The following is a 21,679-nucleotide window of genomic DNA, read 5'->3' on the forward strand; positions in this document are numbered from 1 at the left end:
TAAGTTGATTGGATTTTCGTTTAACATATTTGAATTTTTTCCCATAAAGATTAGTTTGAAATCAACAATAATTGGCAGACCAACTGCAGTACCGTCACAGGCCACTTGTTGAAGACCCCTGGTGTCAAATTTTGAAATAAATTGGGTGAAAATAAATGATACAAAATGCATAGATGTCAAACGTTGAAAGGAGAATATAAAAAGACTATTTTATTGTCACCCTAGTTAGACGACATGAACCAATCGAATAGCATGAATAGGAACCAGTTGTATTCAAAGTTGTAACCTGATACGAGACTGCAGGAAATGAGAAGCCAGTCATAGCCTAGAGATGAGAAAGTCCATTGTATTGCTTACCTATTATGGTTGTAGGTGTGAACGTAATGCATTACACTGAAGGACATGAGAGCAGTTGGTCAAATGTCACGTAGATAGGAAACCATTATTAAAAAGGGGCTTCCTGCAACTAGCCACCATTAGAAGCTGAAACTTCTACCTAGAGCACGAATCATGAGAATTATGACTGTCTAGCTAGGTTGTAAAATTCATGTTTCCTGGTATGATCGGTATCTCTGATAGATCTTCAGGCTTCAGTGAGCTTATGAAATCTTTACTGTTGGCTCCACTGTCTTATTCTGCACCAAATGTTTTTCATATCTTCAAATGCAGCTCAACTCAGCAGGCGGGCCAGGCCTGTGTTGTCTTTTTCTCGCTGTCTCTCTCATCTTCCTTCCCTCTGCCACCTTAACTTCCTCTTGCATCAAATATGAAACCATTCACAGTTCTTCCTTTTTTGTGTTTTCTTTCTTTTTCCACAAAGGTCGGATCCCACCGTGTGAAGCTGTCCCGTGGTTTTGAAGCAAACGCACCAGCTTTTGAGAGGTAATTAAGATTCTGCTGCTTGGTGCATGCGCCAGTATCCAGCTGTTCTGACTCAAGCCCAAACATTAGTGCGTGATGAAAGAGAGCCAGCAGACATTTGCGAAGTGTACAGGCCCTGCTTCAATCATTCCTGTTATTTACCACAGTTTGGATAGGCATGTTCAGACCCTGATCAGATGGGTTTCGTAAGCAGCGTTTACACACAGGACAGCTGGATGAAGTACTGCAGGGGGTCTTGAGGCATAATATAAAAGTTTAACTTTTTCTGTCTCATATATGCAAACAGCTCATAGCATCAGCACTGATGGCATGAAATGCTGAAAACAAAGCTTAAGATGTCCAGTCCTAATATAAAAACATTTTGAAACCCATTCTATAAAATAATAATTTGACCATAAAAATTATATCTAAAAAATAATGCACATTATATTAAGTAACTACTATGTACTAACATTTACAGTGAATTATTAATTTATTTAAATGCATTTATTGTGTACATACATGGTTTTTTTGTAAATGCCTGCATGTAATTACATCTGTAATTACACTGTTGACCATTTAATCCACCCCTAAACCTAACCATACCATTAAAAAATATCCCTAAACTTACCCGTGTCCCACCTCAATAGCGGCAAAAGTGTTTTGCAATACAACATGAACACAATACATACATATGTTTTTGACACCTAATATAATGGGATTAAAAACATGATGTATAGTAAAATTTAAATGCATTGCATTAAAATAATAATTTCTTATTTGTATATTTAATAATTATTAAAAATAATGCACGATGGAGTGCGTTTTTTTTATGTGCGTCATGCGTGTGACATGACATTCACAGACAGTGCGTTCTCTTTTTCTCTTTTGGCACGTTTAAATGGTTTAAAAGCATTTGCATGAATAAGAGCGTGATCCTATATTTTAATGCTAGCCAAAGGATGACGGAAAAAAATGGATGCTGCGTAAATTGCGTTAATATTTTATATATATATATATATATATATATATATATATATATATATATATATATATATATATATATATATATATATATATATATATATATATATATATAGTGCTGTCAATCGATTAAAAAAATTAACTCGATTAATCACAATTAAAAACACTGAAGTTTTTATACGTTTTTAATATACATATATATATATATATATATATATATATATATATATATATATATATATATATATATAATACACACACCATGGTATTATGCATGATTTTCTTAATTTCTCAACACATTGCATCAATCTACATTTGTTTTTCTAATATTTCTATTATTTTGCATAGAAATTAATGGTACATAATTTAGAGGTGAATATTGTCTTGAACTATGAAATTCCTTCAAGATACAAAATATCTTGAAGGACATTATTGGGTTAGTTCACCCAATAATGATCTTCTTTGGAACACAAACTAAGATATTTTTGATGAAATCCAAGAGGTTTCAACGCAACTATAGTGGTTTAACCTTAATGTTGTAAAGTGATGAGAATACTTTTGTGTACAGGCCCTGCTTCAATCATTCCTGTTATTTACCACAGTTTGGATAGGCATGTTCAGACCCTGATCAGATGGGTTTCGTAAGCAGCGTTTACACACAGGACAGCTGGATGAAGTACTGCAGGGGGTCTTGAGGCATAATATAAAAGTTTAACTTTTTCTGTCTCATATATGCAAACAGCTCATAGCATCAGCACTGATGGCATGAAATGCTGAAAACAAAGCTTAAGATGTCCAGTCCTAATATAAAAACATTTTGAAACCCATTCTATAAAATAATAATTTGACCATAAAAATTATATCTAAAAAATAATGCACATTATATTAAGTAACTACTATGTACTAACATTTACAGTGAATTATTAATTTATTTAAATGCATTTATTGTGTACATACATGGTTTTTTTGTAAATGCCTGCATGTAATTACATCTGTAATTACACTGTTGACCATTTAATCCACCCCTAAACCTAACCATACCATTAAAAAATATCCCTAAACTTACCCGTGTCCCACCTCAATAGCGGCAAAAGTGTTTTGCAATACAACATGAACACAATACATACATATGTTTTTGACACCTAATATAATGGGATTAAAAACATGATGTATAGTAAAATTTAAATGCATTGCATTAAAATAATAATTTCTTATTTGTATATTTAATAATTATTAAAAATAATGAAAAAAATATTTTAACTATTAAAATGTATTAAAAAAATACATATTTTTAATTATAAAAATTATTTTCGTTTATTGAAATAAAGCTGAAATAAAATATAAATATTATGAATATATTATACTTAAACAAAAAAAAAATTTTAGGAATGTTAGGAAATTGAGTACTAAAATGATTAAAACTAAAATGAAATAAGAGGGAATCAAAGCTAAAAAGGACAAAAGCACATAACAGAATTACTAAAAATTTAAACCAAATAATTCAAATATTCAAATAATTTTATTACAGTTCCTCTATAATATAATATAATATAATATAATATAATATAATATAATATAATATAATATAATATAATATAATATAATATAATGTTTGCAAATAAGAATGTGAAAAATTACAATTAAATTAAATGTAAATTTTTTATTTTTATTTAAATTTATCACTTATGTACACAATATTTAAGTATTTCAAATTATGCATTTAAATAAATGCTACATTTTTGTTATTTACAAAATCTTGTATTTGATCAAATGGAAAGTCTGAAAGAGGTCAGCATTTGTGAGCCAGTTTTAAAGCATTTGTTACATTGGGACAGGTTAATAACGACATGACCTGTTCAAGGTCACTAAACGTCACCCTCTTCATCAATTAAAAATCTTTGAAATTATATATTCAATTCAAAAATACAAGATTAAGTTGATTAAAATGATAAAATCTTATCCTGTATAAGTGGGAGGATTTATTCTTAGCCAGCCCTGGCTCCTCACGCTGAGCGTGATGGACATTTTTTATTCATCATGAGTCACTGCTCTGTTCCCTGGAGTGCTGAGTCAGGTCGTGATGAGAGGAAGTAGTTGCAGACAACACTGTCACGAGGCTTTCATTTCTCCCCCTCCATCATTAATGAACTATTGATTACTTGTCTCCATAGCTTCTTTTGTTTTAAAATCACCTTTGATTTTTCTTGAAGCATTGGATTGCTGGAGTAGATAAGCATTTATTTATTCTGCTTCAGTAAGATTAATGTGTATGAATGCGTACTAACCCTGTGTGATGTTTCCTGTCCAGACACTTTAGTGCTCTGAGGAGGCTGTATGGCAAACAGGTGATCATCAACCTGCTGGGTATGAAGGAGGGTGAACACATGCTCAGTAAAGCATTTCAGGTGATTGTTGTTTTGGAAAAATCCAGTTGTTTGGGCTACAGTACATACTTTCAGATGTATTTCAATACTCTAAAAGTATGACTAAACAATAGTGGTTGTTCTGCTTTCTTTACTGTGTAAAGACTGTCTTTGTCTTCGCCCACAGAGTCACCTAAAAGCTTCGGAGCATGCAAACGCTGTGAGAATGTTGAACTTTGACTATCATCAGATGGTTAAAGGTGGGAAGACTGACAAGCTCAATACTGTCCTGAAACCTCAGATCAGCAAGTTTCTGGAGGAATGTGGTTTCTTCTATTACTCAGGGGAGGCCGGCATTCAGAGGTGGGGATATATGCCATCCCAACACTGCTGGTTTTGAAAGAATAGCATAGAATTGCAGAACATTTTCTTCATCAGGTTATTTAATTTGTTGTGTGTTTACTTGAAATAGCTAGTGGATATATATTTTTTTTCTTTTAGCCACTGGTGGCTTTAAAGCAGAAATATAGTAAAATTTTGAGCTATGCATATATGCGCAATATAATGTCAAATAATTGTATTAAAATTTATTTGTAATATGGTATAACTGCGGAAGAGGATTGGGGCCAAGCAATAATAAAAAAAATAAAACCATCTCAAGATTAAATTCGCAGTTTTTTGAGAAAAAAACTCAAAATGCTGAGAATAAACTCATTAAATTTAGAGAATGAAGTCATTATGTTTAAGAAAAAATTCAAAAATGTAAAAAAAAAAAAAAAAAAATAGAAATAAATAAAATGTTGAATAAACTCAATAAATTGTGCTTCGAAGAAAAAAAAAAGTTTTAAATTTCGAGAAAAAAGCCTAGATAAAATGTCAAGAATAAACTCATGCTTTGAGAATAAACTGATGTTTTGAGAGAAAAAAAAAAAAGGAAAAATAAATTAGAGAATGAACTCATTATACTTTGAGAATAAACTCATTGTGTTTCAAGTTGTTGAATAAAAACACAAATCCATCAGTGTCGTGTTCATTGCATACAGATAGAGGACATGACAGAGTTTGATCACGTTCCAATTTGCACGAATTTGTCCAACATGAAATGACATCTAGTGGACAAGAAAAAGGGCGACATTCTAAAACGCGAACGTAAAAAACACTTACCGTGGCATTTATTTACACAATATTTAAGTATTTAAAAACACTTTCAAGATTTAAGGTCTATTGGCCAATGCTGATCATCGCATAATAACCAAAAATAGCTGATTAAATTGTTTACCACAATTGTGTTCACCACAGATGTCAAACTGGGACCATTCGTTCCAATTGTCTGGACTGCTTGGACCGAACAAACAGTGTCCAGGCTTTCATTGCACTTGAGGTATATTTGTAGTACAGTTCTGTCTTTTTACTACTGCATAAATCTTTTTTGTTTTTACCTTTTGCTTGTCTTTCGTTTTTCATGTAATATGTCTCTGTTGTTCAGATGCTTCCAAAACAGTTGGAAGACATGGGTCTGACGGAGAAGCCTCAGCTGGTGGCACGCTTTCAGGAGGTCTTCCGCGCTATGTGGTCCACCAATGGAGACTCCGTCAGCAAAATCTACGCAGGCACTGGCGCTCTGGATGGCAAGGCTAAGGTATGTGTCGGCTTGTAATACACATGCAGAGAATGCAGCACAAAAGGCAACAGAGAGCTGAAAATGGTCTTTTCTGTGCAATCTTCGCCTCATACTTTAAGGTTTTAACTCATGTGTCTGCTGTTTTTCCTTGCTTTCCTATGGCTGTTCTTCCTCCTTTGTGGTGAGTTAATAGTAGCTAGTTATGTCGATTGAGTTGTGATGCTGTATTTATTATGTGTGCTCTGTTTTTTGTTGGTTTTTGTATTGGTTCTTTTTGTATTTGGTACCTTCTGTTGTGTTAGTAGAGAGAGATTACTGAAGCTGGCACTGCTGTCAACTTTCATTAGGCCTCTTTACAGACTGTAAACCATAAAAGCCTGGAAACCTCTCCAAACTAGAGCTCAAACCACAGGCTTCATCTTGCTAATCACAAAGAAATATTATTTAACAGGGCTCCAGACTAACGTTTGAGAGCAGTAGCACTAGATGGAGGCACCAGCACCTGATTTAGTGGTGCTGAGGGTTGGGGGTATTTTTAACCATAAAAGTAATTTAATCATAAAATTACTATTACTTTGCATTAATAAGTACAGTAATTATTTTACATTATTTACATGCTTATTTCTTGGAAATGCACATTTGACAGTAAAGCGCTGAGCTTGAGTTGAGAATGCACAAAATTAAATTTATTAACAACAATAACCTAATTTTTATAGGGGAAAATGTATTTTATTTTATTTTTTGGGTCATCACATTAAAAATAACATTTAAATTGGATAATATTTAGAGCTTTGCTGGGAAAAGTGTTAAGCACTTGAAGGTCCTTGGGGGGGGAAAAGTGCTTGAATTTCCCTCTCAAAAGGTTGTACGAACCTTGAAATGAATAATGTAATAACATTCGACTATTTCTGCCACAATATCATGGTTACAGTTAGTGTTACTACATTATATTACGTTACTACAAATCCATGGTGAATGTTGGTGATTTGTGGACTGAAAAGCCTTCTATAACTGGTTCGTTCATGGCACAATGTTTCTCCTGGTTACTGAATTTGAATGCTTCTCACTAGATCTCACAGTAATGTTATTAATAATGTGGCGAATTCAGACGCTTTCTCACTGGATCTCCCAGTGCTGTGTAGTAACAGTGTTGCTTGAGTGAGATAAGTCCACAAGTAAACTTGTTTTTGTGTTTCGTTTTGTTTTGTTTCATTGTTCCAGCCCTTAACTGTTTTATTTTGTTTGTTTGTTTTTCCCTGTAGGGTGGAAAGCTAAAAGACGGCGCTCGCTCTGTTACCAGAACCATTCAGAACAACTTCTTTGACAGCTCTAAACAGGAAGCCATTGACATCCTGAGACTGGGCAGCACCCTGAACAGTGACCTGGCGGATAAAGCACGAGCTCTTCTCACAACCAGCAGCCTGTATGGTACGCCACACTCCAGAGTCAGCAATATACCAGGGCTCTGGGGAAGAAATGCCCACAACAATAACAAATAAGACCCCAGACTTTTGGAATGTGGGGATAAACAATGCCCATGTGCCATTATTAGTTAATAATTATAGATATTTATTAAAATTATCAAGTGTTTATTGTACTATAACATGTTGTTCTTTTGTATTTTATAATGATTTGATTTTATAGGTAACAGCCATAATTGCTTGGATTTTGAATTGGATTTTTTTTTTTTATTATTTTTTTTTTTTTTTTTTTAATGTAAATGCATTGGCCATGGGAAAAAAATAGATTTTAAATTATACCATTTCAGGTACAGTTGGTTTCAGACATGCTTTGTACCTTTGGTCTTTTGTGTTGGTGGTCATGGTTTATGGGATCAGTCTGCTGTAGTTGACTGATTTTGTCGTGTGGATGTGGATATGAATTAGTTTCCTAATGCTAGCGTGCTAATCTGTGGCTCCCGGCTGCTTTGGGTGTGAGATTAGCTCTGAACCAGAGGACTAATGCTGTTATCTGTCTAACGGCTAACTGTTAACCTCTCTCTCTTCCCCCTCTCTCTTTTTTTTTTCTCTCTTTTTCTCTTTAATGCTTACGATGTTAGTCTCTGAGCCCATTTTACAGTCAGGTACAGTATACACAGACCAGCCATAAATCCATAACTGTTTATGGTTCCGTGTTTCATAAACTCATTGTTTATTTTGGCGCCTCTGACATTGTATTGCGTGTTTTTCCTTTTTATCATCCTTTTACTTTGCTGTGTGGTCTTGTTTTAAATACCGCATATCATTTTGTCCAACTTTCAAGGACAGAATTTAATCTGTCTCATAGTGGTTTAGTCAATCAATCATATGCTTTATATTTTCTTTTGTGCACTCTGGCCATTAGTTTCATGTCTAAGATATTATATCATATCCAACTGTAGTACTCATTAATCATTTTAATGTAAGTTTTTGATAAGAATTTGTCTGTTTTTAGCATCTCCCAGAGTGCTTCTTGGCATGTGTCAGAACCACTACAAGTACACACGACCCAAGAAGATCAGAGTGTGTGTGGGTACATGGAACGTGAACGGAGGCAAGCAATTCCGCAGCATTGCGTTTCGTAACCACACGCTTAATGACTGGCTCCTGGATGCCCCTAAGAAGGCCCGTCATCCTGAATTCCAGGGTATGTGTTGATGCAAAGTCTATGCAAATGATACTTTAAAGGTTGCTTTGTATTTAAAGAGGTCCTATTATCCCCTTTTACAAAGTCTTTATTTTGGGGTCTACTAGAATAGTTTTTCATGCTTGAATTAGGGCTGACCGATATATCGCATGCGATTGTCACGCGCATTTCGTCAGTAAAGCCGGTTCCCTGATTACCGCTAAATCGCCATCACCTGCTTTCAAATGGAGCGGCATTTAATAGACAGAGCCGTAGTTCACTGACAAGCCACGCAATATCGTGTTCATAGCGCAGATGAATCGCCTTCGATAATGAACGCGATATTGCGTGGCTTGTCAGTGAACTACGGCTCTGTCTATTAAATGGCGCTCCATTTGAAAGCAGGTGATGGCGATTTAGTGGTAATAAGGGAACCGGCTTTACTGACGAAATGCGCGTGACAATCGCATGCGATATATCGGTCAGCCCTAGCTTGAATGTTAAAAACACCTTATTTTTCACATATTTTGCATTGTTGCAGCACCTCTCTTTCCAGTCTGTCAGTAAAGCCCATCCTTTTGAAAAGCGCCAAGTGCTCTGATTGGTTGGCTGGATCAGTGTGTTGTGATTGGTCAACTGCTTCAAGCGCGTTTCGGAAATTTCAAACCCCCCACCCCCCACCCCCCACCATAATTTGTGTTAAATCCAGTGTGGAAAAAACAGTCTCTTGGACATGGCGATAATACACTACCAAAATATATTTTTTGTGTATGCCTTGGGAATTATTTAAATGAGGAACACATTTCCAGATAAAAACTTAAGACTACAATCGAGACATTTCATGGAATTCATAAAAATGTAAACTGTAAAAATAAAAGCATAATAGTTCCTCTTTAATATATGTCAGTCAAATGACTAATGAAACTAGTGAAAATACTTTAGTGGCTTCTTATATCATAGACTCAGACTGTTTTGTCATGCAGATGGGAAATCCAACCCTGTGGACATCTTTGCTATTGGCTTTGAGGAAATGGTGGAGCTTAATGCTGGGAATATTGTCAGTGCAAGGTAAGAGCTAACCTGACGTTCAAAGTTCATTTGTTGTAGTTACATAATAAACAGAAGCAACATTTCCTTTGGTCAGTGGTTGTGATGTGCTAGACAATAATCATTTCTTTCAATCAGTATTTAAAGGGCATATTGCAGGTTAGAGCTTTAGTGATTCAATGTGTAGAAAAATAATGTATGAAATAGATTTTCTTGAAAAAACACGCATAAATACGCTACATAGGCTTCTGGAGTCGTTTTTTGTGAGAGAATTTTACTTCCGCATCTGAAAAATGCCAAATCGGACGTGACGTCACTGAAGGGAACGCGATCAATATAAACTATAGACCTTATTTACCAGAGAGACAAGCGCGCTGCCATCTTTATAAAATTGTCTTTGAACTTCCGTTTTGCGGTAGCTCTGTTCATTTCTATGGCATCGCTGTCAAAGAATAATTAGTTTGTTAAGTGGATTTACTTCTTGTAGAGTTAATGAAAGTTATCATGAGCATTGTTATGTTTAAAGCAGGTGTCTTAACAAATGTCAGTAGATCGGGAAGATTTCAAAACGAGCAGTTCATTCATAAATGTAATATCGCTGTGGAAATACAAACCGGAAGTCAAAAGACAACGAGCGCAACGCTGAAAAGGGGCGGGGCTACACAAGGTCTATAGGAAAACAATGGATCGCAATGACAGTTCGGATGCTGAGGAAATTGTAAATGCTTATTTATACTCGTATAACTAATCACAGCCATACAATTAGCCTGCTATGTGGTCAAGAGAGCAGGGACAGGCCAGAATTAGACAGAATAACGGTCAAAAGAGACAAATTGAGCTGTTGTGTGAGAAGCAGTGGAGAACAGGACAGAGACCGGTGTTAGCTTATAGATATAACGTTAACGACATGTGCTCAGATCACAATATTGTACAGATTATTATCATGAATCAGGCAATAGCAAAGCTATTGGTCATCTAGGAGTAGGCCTAACTGATTACTATAACAGAAACGAATAACTTTGATCAAGCGTATGTCACACGCGTTAATATCCGTCCACACTAACGTTACGTGATATAGCCGTTTCTCATCACGACTGATTTGGTAGTTAGCAAATGTAATAATCAAACACAAAACTTAAAATGTGCACCGTAACTGCATCTCTGACGGATCCGTGATCATGTCTCCCGCCGGCGGCCAAACATAGTGTTAACTTACTGTATGTATTTCATGTTATCCTTTATTCATTAATTCTGTGTTATGAGTTTATTCCGTGCCCATTCACTGATTGTGTGAGGATGTATGACGCCGTGATTATGTAGTTGTGTGAACTTGAATGTATATATAAGTTTACATACATGGCATGCATGAAATTGGAGTATTTACATTACCAGCACATCATTCAAAATGGTTTTCACACATGTTTTGTGTGAGTGTGAGACTGTATGCATGTGTACATAATTTGTATTCATCAGTGTTGAAATTGATTCAAGTAAAAACGGTGAAGAAGCATAGCGTGTGTAAGTTTATTCATTTAATATAATCATTTACAGAAGTATTACAATGTTGAACTCCATCATATCGCCAGGATGATAATCCTCAGTCTAAAATGAACGCGTTTTTCGACGCAGATGCAGAAGTGAAGTCCCGTCTCTTCACCTGCACAAAACAAACCCCGGCACAGAAGATAGCAGCGTAGTTTTTCTTGTTAGTAAACCTCTGTACTCGATGCCCTGACAGGCTGAAGTTTGTGCAACCTCCACAAACACAATAATTTACCATTACGATGATAAATAGAATACAAAAACTACCGAAAACACACTGATTCACGGCCGCTGTTGCTAAATACCAGTATATTCTGCACTGAATCAACACAGAGCTCTGCGAACATCTCCCTGTAGTGACGTAAAATGACGCGACGCTGAAAAAAAAGCGGTTTTTACAGAGACCGTCACTTTATCTACTAAATTAATGCCCTTATGTCTCGCAAAACATTTTAAACCCTGCAGTACCTTTTTATATGGTATTTTTGTACAAGGTTATATATTCATCTCGAAAAAAATGTTAAACCTGCAATATGCACTTTAAGGTGAAATGTTTCTTTGTGATATCGTCATGCTGTCATTCCTGTGAGAACTGTTTAACTTGTCTTTCTTCTCTGGCAGCACCACTAATCAGAAACTGTGGGCTGCAGAACTGCAGAAGAACCTCTCACGAGATCAAAGATACGTGCTGCTGGCCTCAGAGCAGCTGGTTGGTGTGTGTTTGTTCGTCTTCATACGCCCTCAGCATGCACCGTTCATCAGGTATTTTCACACACTTGTGCTGTAAAAGTAGATTTGGTGGCTGTCAAATTAGTATGATCATTTCAAGTATTTAAGAGGGTTTAAATGACTTATCTGTTCTCATTATGTGGTGTTGTTCTATAATAGGGATGTTGCTGTTGATACAGTGAAGACTGGAATGGGCGGGGCCACTGGTAATAAAGGAGGTGTGGCTATTCGCATGCTCTTCCACACAACTAGCATCTGCTTCGTGTGCTCACACTTTGCCGCTGGCCAATCACAGGTCAAGGAAAGGAACGACGACTACAATGAAATTGCACGCAAACTGTCCTTCCCTATGGTAATCATTTATGATGTAAAAATGTGTTACTTCTGTTCAGGTTATGACCACATTCTTCTTCTTTTTATAATATCAACATTAGCAGTAGTAGTAAAATTTAAGTACATAATAAATCATCAATAATATGAATTGTAAATAATATATATGATTTATTATAATATTAAAAAAAACAAATATAATAGTATTTATTATTATACAGTAATATTGCTATTATTAGTAGCAATATTAAATGCATAATAATAAATAATTATGTATATTTATTATTTTATATTATATAAATAAAAACAAATATATTACATAATATTTATCATTAATAAATGATGATAATAATATAATAGTGTTATTTTTATGATTATGTATATTTTTATTATTTTAGGGTCGTCTCCTTTACTCTCATGATTACGTATTCTGGTGTGGAGATTTCAACTACCGAATAAATATTCCTAATGAAGAGGTGAAGGAGCTGATCAAACAGCAGAGCTGGGATGCCCTGATCGCTGGAGATCAACTGGTGGAGCAGAAGAATGCTGGACAGGTATTTTAGGAAAAAAAACAGCTATATCAGCAGAACAGTTCTTGAACATTTTTCGTCACTCTTCTAAACTTTTTTTTTTTTTTTTTTTTAATACATATTTCAGGTTTTCAGAGGCTTCATTGAAGGGAAGCTGGATTTTGCCCCCACTTACAAATATGACCTGTTTTCGGAGGATTATGACACCAGTGAGAAGTGCCGCACACCGGCCTGGACTGACCGTGTGCTGTGGAAGAGAAGAAAGTGGAACTTTGATAAAACTGGTGAGAGTTATGTTTTAAAAAAAAACTTCAATCAACAGCCAAATTTGAAATGCAGTATAAAACAGCTTACGCATCCCTCAAAATGTGTGTGTGTTACAGCAGAAGAATTGGAGTTGAATGTAGTAGGAGCCCCAGTGAATGAGGAAGATCAGTACCCATGGAGCCCTGGAGAGCTCAAGTACTATGGTAGAGCAGAGCTCAAAACCTCTGATCACAGGTGAGAGAGACTAAAGCCAACTTTCAGGATTTAAACTTACAACATTCTTAGTGCCATCCAGTGGGCCTCAGAGGTACAGCAGGAGGCTGTCAGTTAATGTTTTTTTTTTTTTTTTTTGTAAGTCATTGTTAAAGGGTGGGTATCATACATGCGCTGTACCGAGTCTTTCCGAAAACAGCCGAGCGCCTGGAGGCGTGCCGTGTGAGCGGAGCTAAAGAGTGACAAGCACGCGCAGCTTTTGCGTAGCGATCGTCTGCAAGCTATCAATGGTCAGCTAAACAAATGTATTTAAACACACACAATACACCATCCCTGGATAATATTATAATAAATATAGCGTATAGTAAACGATGAATAATGAATTTATGAATTCACTACGTTCTTGTTGTTTACATTATATGCACTTAGGTGCCTATTGCCAACAAAACAGACATTTGAAGCAGTTTTACTTACCACCAGTTCCGGCTCATGACCGGGATCATTACCGCTGTGACCGCTCTATCATTCAGTTTCAAACGATCTGTAAATCCAGTGCAGAACTGGGCCTTGTTTATGAAACCATAAGCGCCGATCCTGAGGGCTCAAGCAGCCACAGAAAAACACGAGATATTCTTTGGGAAGCAAGGTTATCTTTCTCTCACAACCAAAAACACACTTCTTAGGTGATGTTGTTGATTTCCCGAAGTCCTGTGACCTGTGCAGCGCTGCCGACGACTTCCTTAAAGCCGAACACGTGTTGATGGGCGAGCACTTGCTCTCTCGCTCTTCCGAGAGAAGTGCCCGTACAAGGAATTCCGACCTATATGACGTCACACAGCCCCATACTCGGAAAAAAGTTTGCGAAGTTTATAAGAATTTGGAAGAGTAGTTTTGGCACAGAAATACTCAGAAATAAATTCATGAAATAGCATTATACCCCCCCTTTAAAATATTAAAAGTACGGACTTAATATTCATTAACTAACACCTTTATAAACCTTATTGTATTGTTACCATCTTATCTTTACATAAAATGCACACAGTTTGTAATAAGACAGTCACCTTAATGCATTCTTCATTATAAACGTGCAGTTATGAATTACAGTGAGAAGGTTCTAAATAGAAATGACGACACATACATTGGTTCGACTGTATTATTTTGATAATGAACAAGCTGCAATGTCACGTTTGCAGTGCTTTGTTGTGTGTGCGTGAGGTGCCGGCGCGATCAAACAGCAGTCTTTGCAAGGGACTTGCCTCATTGTCATGGCAACAGTTCGTGGCCAGGTCAGATTACGTCAGAGTTTGTTGGAAAATCATACCACACTGCTCACATTCCCCAACCCAACAAATGCCGATTAAACATGTTCAGTCGGGTGAAAACAAACAGACGCCGACAGTGGTATCACACTTGCTGCGTTTCATTTTGGTGGCTGTGTCCTGATCCAACAGACGTGTTTGTTGGCGTTTATCTGTGCGGTGTGAACTGGTCTTTAACTTTAGCTGCATCTGTGTGGAACTTGCTAACTAGCACATTATTAGGAAAGGCGATTTGCAAAGATTCATTAAAAAAACACATAATGTCTTCTGGAGGTACTGATCCATCCTTCAGGAACTTTTTAGCAAAACATCAACTTTTTAGTGGAGACATAAACACATATAGGTGGATCCGGGGGTGCATTCCCTTCAAAAAAAAAAATGAATCCACTGCGTCTTCAGCGGCTCAGATGTCCAGAGTAAAGGACGACTGCTATGTCCATTCTTATATCCAATAACTAAACGCCTCAGTTGCTTTGGAGACATTCTTGTCTACACCTGCGCGGCGTCAAAACAGTGGCCGACTGTTTACAGCTCACTCGGGTCTATGCTAAAACGGCAGTGTCCGTCAAGAGTCGTGGGAGGGGCCTGTGCAAATTTACGTCACTTTGCCAAGGATCTGTGAATGGCTTGATCTGAATACTTGCTTATGATTTGTGGGGATTAAAAAAAAGCACTGGGTGGATTTTTATCATTATAGGGTGGTTGTGTAGACACACTGCCAACACACATTTATGTCCAAACACCATGTAAAAGTGAATTTTGCGATGTCTCCTTTAACATTTGTCTCTCGAAAGGCCTGTGGTGGCCATCATAGACGTGGACATACTTGAGGTGGATCCAGAGGCCAGACATCAGGTGTATAAGGACGTGATCGCCCTGCAGGGTCCACCTGATGGAACCATCCTCGTCTCTCTCTGCACTTCTGGTCCTGATGACTTCTTTGATGATGCTTTGATCGATGACCTGTTGGACAAGTTTGCTAATTTTGGCGAGGTTATTCTTATCAGGTAAGTTTTTTTGCATATATCATTTAATTATATTTATATTTAATTGTGATGTAACTTTATTTATACACTACCAAAAGTTTAGAGTCAGTAAGATATTTCTTTTTTATGTATATATATATATATATATATATATATATATATATATATATATATATATATATATATATATATATATATATAATAATATATATATATATATTTATTTATTTTTTTTTTTTTTTTGAAAGGACAAGGACACATTCATTTGATGAAAAGTGACAGTTAAGACATTTGTTACAAAAGATTTTTATTTAAAATAAATTCTGTTCTTTAAAACATTCTGTTCATCAAAGAATCCAGAAAATATGTATCACTTATTCCACATGAACATTAAGCATAAAAAACTGTTTTCAGAATTGATAACAATAAGAAATGTTTGAGCAGCAAATCAGCAGGATCATGTGACATTGAAGACTGGATTAATGATGCTGAAAATTCAGCTTTGCAATCACAGGATTAAATTACATTTTAAAATATATATAAATATAATATATAGAAACGGTTATTTTAAATTCTAATAATATTTTTTTCTAAATCTGTTTTTACTATTTTTGATCAAATAAGTGCACCATTGGTTGTGCATAATAGACTTCTTTCAAAAACAACTTTTGAGCAATAATCTTTTCGTGAACAGGTTTGTTGAAGAGAAAATGTGGGTGACATTTTTGGAGGGATACTCAGCACTGGCAGCTCTCTCTTTGAGTGCCTCTACTGTAAGTGACTCTGCTGTTAAATAAGTTTCATTATTAAAAAAAAGAAAGAAAGAAAGAAAGAACATTTACATGCAGATATGCATTACACTGTATCATAGTACTGACAGTTAATCTAATCATCCCTCATTGTGTCCACATGCAGGTGAATGGAAAGACCATAGACATCCGTCTGAGGAGTCCTGGTTGGATAAAGAGTCTAGAGGAAGAAATGAGTGTGGAGAGAATCTGCGGTAGCATCCCAACGTCCACCAGCTCTACCCTGTTGGCAGAAAACTCTGACATGGGGGAAGAGTATGATATGGAAGGTATGGCATCTGTTTGAGTTACATGATTTCAAAATGCAACATGAACCTATGGAAATATAGGACAGTATGGAGTTAAATTTTTATTGCTGTCTTGACAGGTGATGTGGACGAAGAGGTTGAGGATATCTTACCCCAGCACCTGCAGCCTGGAGCAGGCATGGATCTAGGCTCGTCCCCCACCCCATCCCCACGCAGCAGCCCCTGCCCCTCTCCTACCCACGGAGAGCCTGCGCCCCCCATCCGGCCCAGCAGAGCCCCCCCACGCACAGCTGGACCACCACAGGGTAGTGCTAATATTTAAATCTACTCAACATTGACGCACCCTTATGTATTTATATCAGTTTTATTAAGGAGACAATGTTTTACTTTGTCCTTTCCTACATTTTACCACATTTCATTTATACACTACAGTTCAGAATTTTGGGGTCGGTAAGATTTTATTTTTTCAAAAAACAAATTAATAATTTTATTCACAAAGGATGCATTAAATTGATCAAAGCTGACAGTAAATAAATTTATATCGTTATGAAATAAATGCTGTTCTTCTGAACTTTCTATTCATCAAAGAATGTATTACAGTTTCCACACAAAAAATAAGCAGCACAACTGTTTTCAGCATTGATAATAATAAGAAATGTTTTTTGAGCCCAAAATCAGCATATTAGAAGGATTTCTGAAGGATCGTGTGACACTGAAGACTGGAGTAATCATAAGAGACTTGTTTCAAAAACATTTAAAAAAAAATCTCACAGACCCCAAACTATGTAACTTCCAGGAAAGTAGAAAAGCAAAAACTATATTTTAATAATTAAATTCCCTTCCAGAACACCATAGTAGGTTTAAATCTATATAATTGTACAAAAAATCTACTACATTAATTTTCCTTTGTTTTTACACTGCGAAAAGGAGGATTAAGCCCAGCATCCATTAGAAGGGAACTGGCAGGTAAAGAGTGCTGTTTGCAGAGGTGTTGCTGACGTGCTTCAATGGTTTCTGAGCTCTTAGAGTGTGTGAATTTGTGTGTCTCAATGCTTCAGTGTGGTTTGCAGTGCTGTGAGCTGACCTAAATCCCTCCAGGCTGTTGTTTTGACGCTTGTAATAATGGGGTGTTTTTTTCTTTTTCTCTTTGCTCAGGTTCTCCGGTAGATGGTCAGCCAGCTGGAGCTCCTTCATCGCAGGGGCTAGAGCCAAAACGCCCCCCTCCTCCACGTCCCAATGCCCCACCAGCCCGACCTGCACCTCCACAGCGCCCACCACCACCCTCAGGTACAGCTATGAATTCTTTGTAAACGTTTACACAGGCATGAAAATTTTCCAATCTGTTCTCACCTGAAGTCAAAACCCAAATGACGCAAATTTCACATGGGATTGAAATGCCCAAACAAATGTGTTAACACCTTTAAATGTTTTCACTTGTTTTTTGATTTCATTGACATTTTACAATGATGTTTCTAAAGGAGGTCCTACACCTGTTAGGAAAGATTCAGCAGGTAATGCTGTACATGAACCAGCACTGTGTATTCGCAAGTGAATATTGGCATATTGCTGTTTATTGACTTGTTTGTGATTTGGTTAGTTGCACCTGATAATAAATTAGGGTGGGCCTAGATGTTAAAAGTGTCTGGCTAACCTTTTCGAATGTAATGCACGATGATGTGGTTCTGTGTTCTGTTTGGTAGTGTTTCATATGCTTTCCCTGAGCCTTATTGCAATTTTGGCTTTTTGTGGTTTGTATCAGGTTTGCACTGTAAATGTTTTTGCAACTGTATTTTTTTTTCATGATGGAATTGTTTTTGGAAACAACTTTGAATTTTCTTTCAAAGGCTTTGCTGAGCCTCTCAATCTAGAGTTTGATCTGACTGATTATGAAGGTAATTTCTGAAAGAAATTTAGATTTTAGAGGATTCTTGCAGTGTCTGTCCTTGTGTATGGTGACCTCCTTGTTAGTTGAGACCTCCTGCACTTGCTAACAGAAATAGACTAATTAATGTGGGGCAGGGGTGTTCAAGTCAACCATCTTGCCATGATGCAGTGCATGAAGTCTCAGTTGTTCCAATGATTTTGATTTAGTTTTCAAGTGTGAAGTGCTGGGTTGAATTAGGTGAATTAGCTTTTGTATTTGAGAAATAAATAAATTATCTCTCCATCAGGTAAGGAGTCTGTTGGTCAGATATATTTTCCCCCTAGATGAAGGCTGTAACGTGCTACAAAACACATTTTGAATAATTTCGAATTTTTTAATAATTTTTCCCCTCATGCTGACAAAAGGACAAAAAAGCCCAGCGTTAGCACGTGCAGATGCAGCTGGTGAGTTCTTGTCTCACTCATCAAAATAACATTAATCATTGACGGACATATTTGAGCCTCCCTCATGCCATGATATTGTAAGCCTCAGGCTAGTTTCAACACAAAATAGGGCTAAAGAAGTTAGTTGATGTTCTTGAAAGGAGCGCTGATCTGACATTTTCCAGGGTTTTTTTTAAGGCATCTGTTTAAATATACTCTTCTTCCATTGTCAAGTTTGTAGAATAAAAAAAATTGACTGGCATTTGAATTAGACATGAAGTTCAAAATATAGATTTCTGATACTTTCACAAACATTTTTCTTATAACTATTACTGAATGTTTGATTATGCCATTGGCTGTTTTTCAGGTCGAGGTCAAGCAACTGGAACAGCCCCTGGAGGCGCCCCAAGGCCGGTGAGTGGGCTAAATGACATGAATATTATTAAAAGAGAAAAAAATAAGATGTATATCATGTTAAATTTTATGATTTTGCTTCAGATCCCACCTCGAGCAGGAGTTATCAGTGTCCCTCCTCAGGCAAGACCACCTCCTCCTGCTCATCCCGGGGCCCCCAGACCCATAGAAGTGCATCCTGGGGCCCCCCGACCTTCACTTGATAATCACCCCGGAGCACCAAGACCCACTCCTGAACCCCAAAGCAAGCCATCCGAGCTGCCTCTGGGTTCGTTAAACACTTCCAATTACATTTTAATTTTACTTTTATTTTCTCGCACTGGAATTGATACCGAAAACGGATGCCATCATTACTGTTTGTATCACTGTGGATCAAGCGCTGAGGAAGCCTCCGGAGATGAAATTCAGATGTGGTAATAGGCATTTAGTTTAGTCAGTAGACTAATCACAACAGACTAGGCCGTCTGACCAATCAGAGCGGAGTAGGCTGTCGGAAAGGAGGGGTTTAGAGAGACTTAAATCTTCTAACCATTTTCAGACTCTTTGGCCCTGTTTACAACTGGATCCGTATTGGTCGATCAGATCACAAGTGACACTTAATACAGGTGTAAACGGGGTGTAAAACGTTTTGAGTTTGTCCACTTTCGACCACTTCCAGAGGTAGTCAAAAACGCATTCGACCGGATTGCTTTCGTAGTGTAGACGTTCATGTGGTCGAATGTGTTCGAACAGCCACTAAAGACCGCCTACTCTCCGTCTGCTGACCAAACATAAACATTATGGGAAGCGCACTAGCCAGACGGGATTTAAACTTTGTTGGCTGAAGACCCAAGTTTGGTTTGAAGACAAAAACATACCAAGCACAATGTTCTCTCACCATTCCTGATTTCTAATACACACTCACCGTGTTTGGCCAGGCTTGCTGCTGTCAGAGCAGAAACGAAAGCTGATGCTTGCTGTATGTTTTTCTGTTGTCTCCGGTAGCGTTCATATGTAAATTGCACAAGCTTATTTTGTCCATTAGATCGAAAGATCTGAAAAAAACCATACATTTATATGTGATTTTATATAAGATTGAGATAAATATTATGTATGTGTACCAATTTTTAACCTTCTACTAACGCTGTATGTCTGTCTTTCAGGTCCACCCCCCACACTGCCAGGTCCCATGAGACCTCAGATGATATCACCCATGCAACCTCAGTCTATGTCACCAGTGCAGCCTCCTGTCCAAGCTCAGCTCCCTCCACCAATGCAGCCCACCTTTCCTGCCCCTCTGATGCCTCAGCCGGCCTCCCAAGTGTCTGCTGGAGTCGCTGCCGCCCCTCAGTCCGGACTGGCATCTCCCAAGCCTCCACCCCGGAGCCGGTCCTCTCACACACTGCCACCTGAGTCTGCTCCTCCCCCTACAACCCAGGTTAGTCCTCTTTCTCTGCTCACTCTTACATAGATGTCAAGATCACAAGCCCTATATTTAATTGTGATAAAGATCAACACTCTTTCAAAGAGGCAAGGACCCACAAGATTAAAAAATTACATAAAGGTGTGCACACCCTAAACCCAAGTTGGCCTCAGGTGCAGGACAAAACAGATAACGATAAATAGAAAAGAAAAAATAATGTCCGCACACTGAAGTTACAGGTCCATACTATATTTATTTATTTATTTACTTACAGCGCAACGTTTCAACCGATCTAGTCTTCATCAGGCACTAATGAACCAATGTGCCTGATGAATATCTGATCGGTCAAAACTTTGTGCTGTTCAAATATATATATATGGTGCTGTAACTTTATTGTGAGGATATTATGTTTTCTTTTCTCAGGACCCTTAAGATCCCATCCTGGGGTCAATAACCTGCTTTAGGGGCCTCTTTCTTTTTTACTTTTCTAGTAATAACGACTTTGTCCAGGTGGTTCTCATAGTCATGTTTCGCTCTTCTTGATGCATGTGTCTCTCTCTTTCACTAGCAGGAGCAATCCTCAGGTTGACAGGTACTGGATTAAGTAATTTCTAGTATTTACGTTGTCTTCATGGCACCATAGCCTGTAGTCACGATGTATTGGGTTCTCATACACATAGGATCCTCCATGTTATAGTTGTTTTTTCCCCTTTCCATCTTTAATTTGACCTTTTTTATTTTGAAATTCAGATAATTATATTGTAAAACTTAACTTGAACCCCTTGATAATATTGTATATAGCTACTTAGAGAAAAAAAATGACCTGGTTATGAGGTTTATCGAGTTGTTCTAACAGGGGGTTCAAGGAAAGTGTCATCCAGTATTTGTTGTGGGTATTGTTTGTTTTAATCTGTGGTATCTGTTATAATTGTTTTCTATGTTTCTTGGACAAGGAAAAGCAAGTAAATAGCCTCACTTTGGCTCTAGTAGACTTGCACACTAATCATATTTGTGTTTTTGATGTTTTATAATGCTGTTTTTTATATATATATATATATATAATACAGTTTAATAAACTGTATTCAGATCTTTTAGTTTTT

At 37.0% G+C, this 21,679-nt stretch overlaps 1 protein-coding gene across 11 annotated transcripts in view; it reads left to right on the top strand.

Moving 5' to 3' along the window:
• Window positions 1-21,679, top strand: part of synj1 (synaptojanin 1) — a 32,613-nt gene that overhangs the window by 6,076 nt on the left and 4,858 nt on the right. For 2 of the 11 annotated variants that reach the window (XM_048179147.1, XM_048179193.1), the window contains exons 7-31: window positions 821-882; window positions 4,154-4,250; window positions 4,396-4,571; window positions 5,508-5,589; window positions 5,695-5,847; window positions 7,092-7,257; window positions 7,889-7,912; window positions 8,263-8,454; window positions 9,417-9,501; window positions 11,644-11,784; window positions 11,911-12,103; window positions 12,480-12,638; window positions 12,742-12,898; window positions 12,998-13,115; window positions 15,208-15,420; window positions 16,094-16,172; window positions 16,315-16,477; window positions 16,576-16,761; window positions 17,384-17,422; window positions 17,612-17,743; window positions 17,935-17,967; window positions 18,746-18,784; window positions 19,131-19,177; window positions 19,262-19,445; window positions 20,320-20,594. In XM_048179147.1, the coding sequence (XP_048035104.1) occupies window positions 821-882; window positions 4,154-4,250; window positions 4,396-4,571; window positions 5,508-5,589; window positions 5,695-5,847; window positions 7,092-7,257; window positions 7,889-7,912; window positions 8,263-8,454; window positions 9,417-9,501; window positions 11,644-11,784; window positions 11,911-12,103; window positions 12,480-12,638; window positions 12,742-12,898; window positions 12,998-13,115; window positions 15,208-15,420; window positions 16,094-16,172; window positions 16,315-16,477; window positions 16,576-16,761; window positions 17,384-17,422; window positions 17,612-17,743; window positions 17,935-17,967; window positions 18,746-18,784; window positions 19,131-19,177; window positions 19,262-19,445; window positions 20,320-20,594 (3,195 nt within the window). Of the gene's footprint in view, window positions 1-820; window positions 883-4,153; window positions 4,251-4,395; window positions 4,572-5,507; window positions 5,590-5,694; window positions 5,848-7,091; window positions 7,258-7,888; window positions 7,913-8,262; window positions 8,455-9,416; window positions 9,502-11,643; window positions 11,785-11,910; window positions 12,104-12,479; window positions 12,639-12,741; window positions 12,899-12,997; window positions 13,116-15,207; window positions 15,421-16,093; window positions 16,173-16,314; window positions 16,478-16,575; window positions 16,762-17,383; window positions 17,423-17,611; window positions 17,744-17,934; window positions 17,968-18,745; window positions 18,785-19,130; window positions 19,178-19,261; window positions 19,446-20,319; window positions 20,595-21,147; window positions 21,172-21,679 lie in introns of all 11 variants that reach the window. The other 9 variants (XM_048179199.1, XM_048179208.1, XM_048179156.1 and 6 more) reach the window with 9 other exon arrangements.

The sequence above is a fragment of the Megalobrama amblycephala genome, linkage group LG2 (genome assembly GCF_018812025.1).
Source record: "Megalobrama amblycephala isolate DHTTF-2021 linkage group LG2, ASM1881202v1, whole genome shotgun sequence".
NCBI lineage: Eukaryota > Metazoa > Chordata > Actinopteri > Cypriniformes > Xenocyprididae > Megalobrama > Megalobrama amblycephala.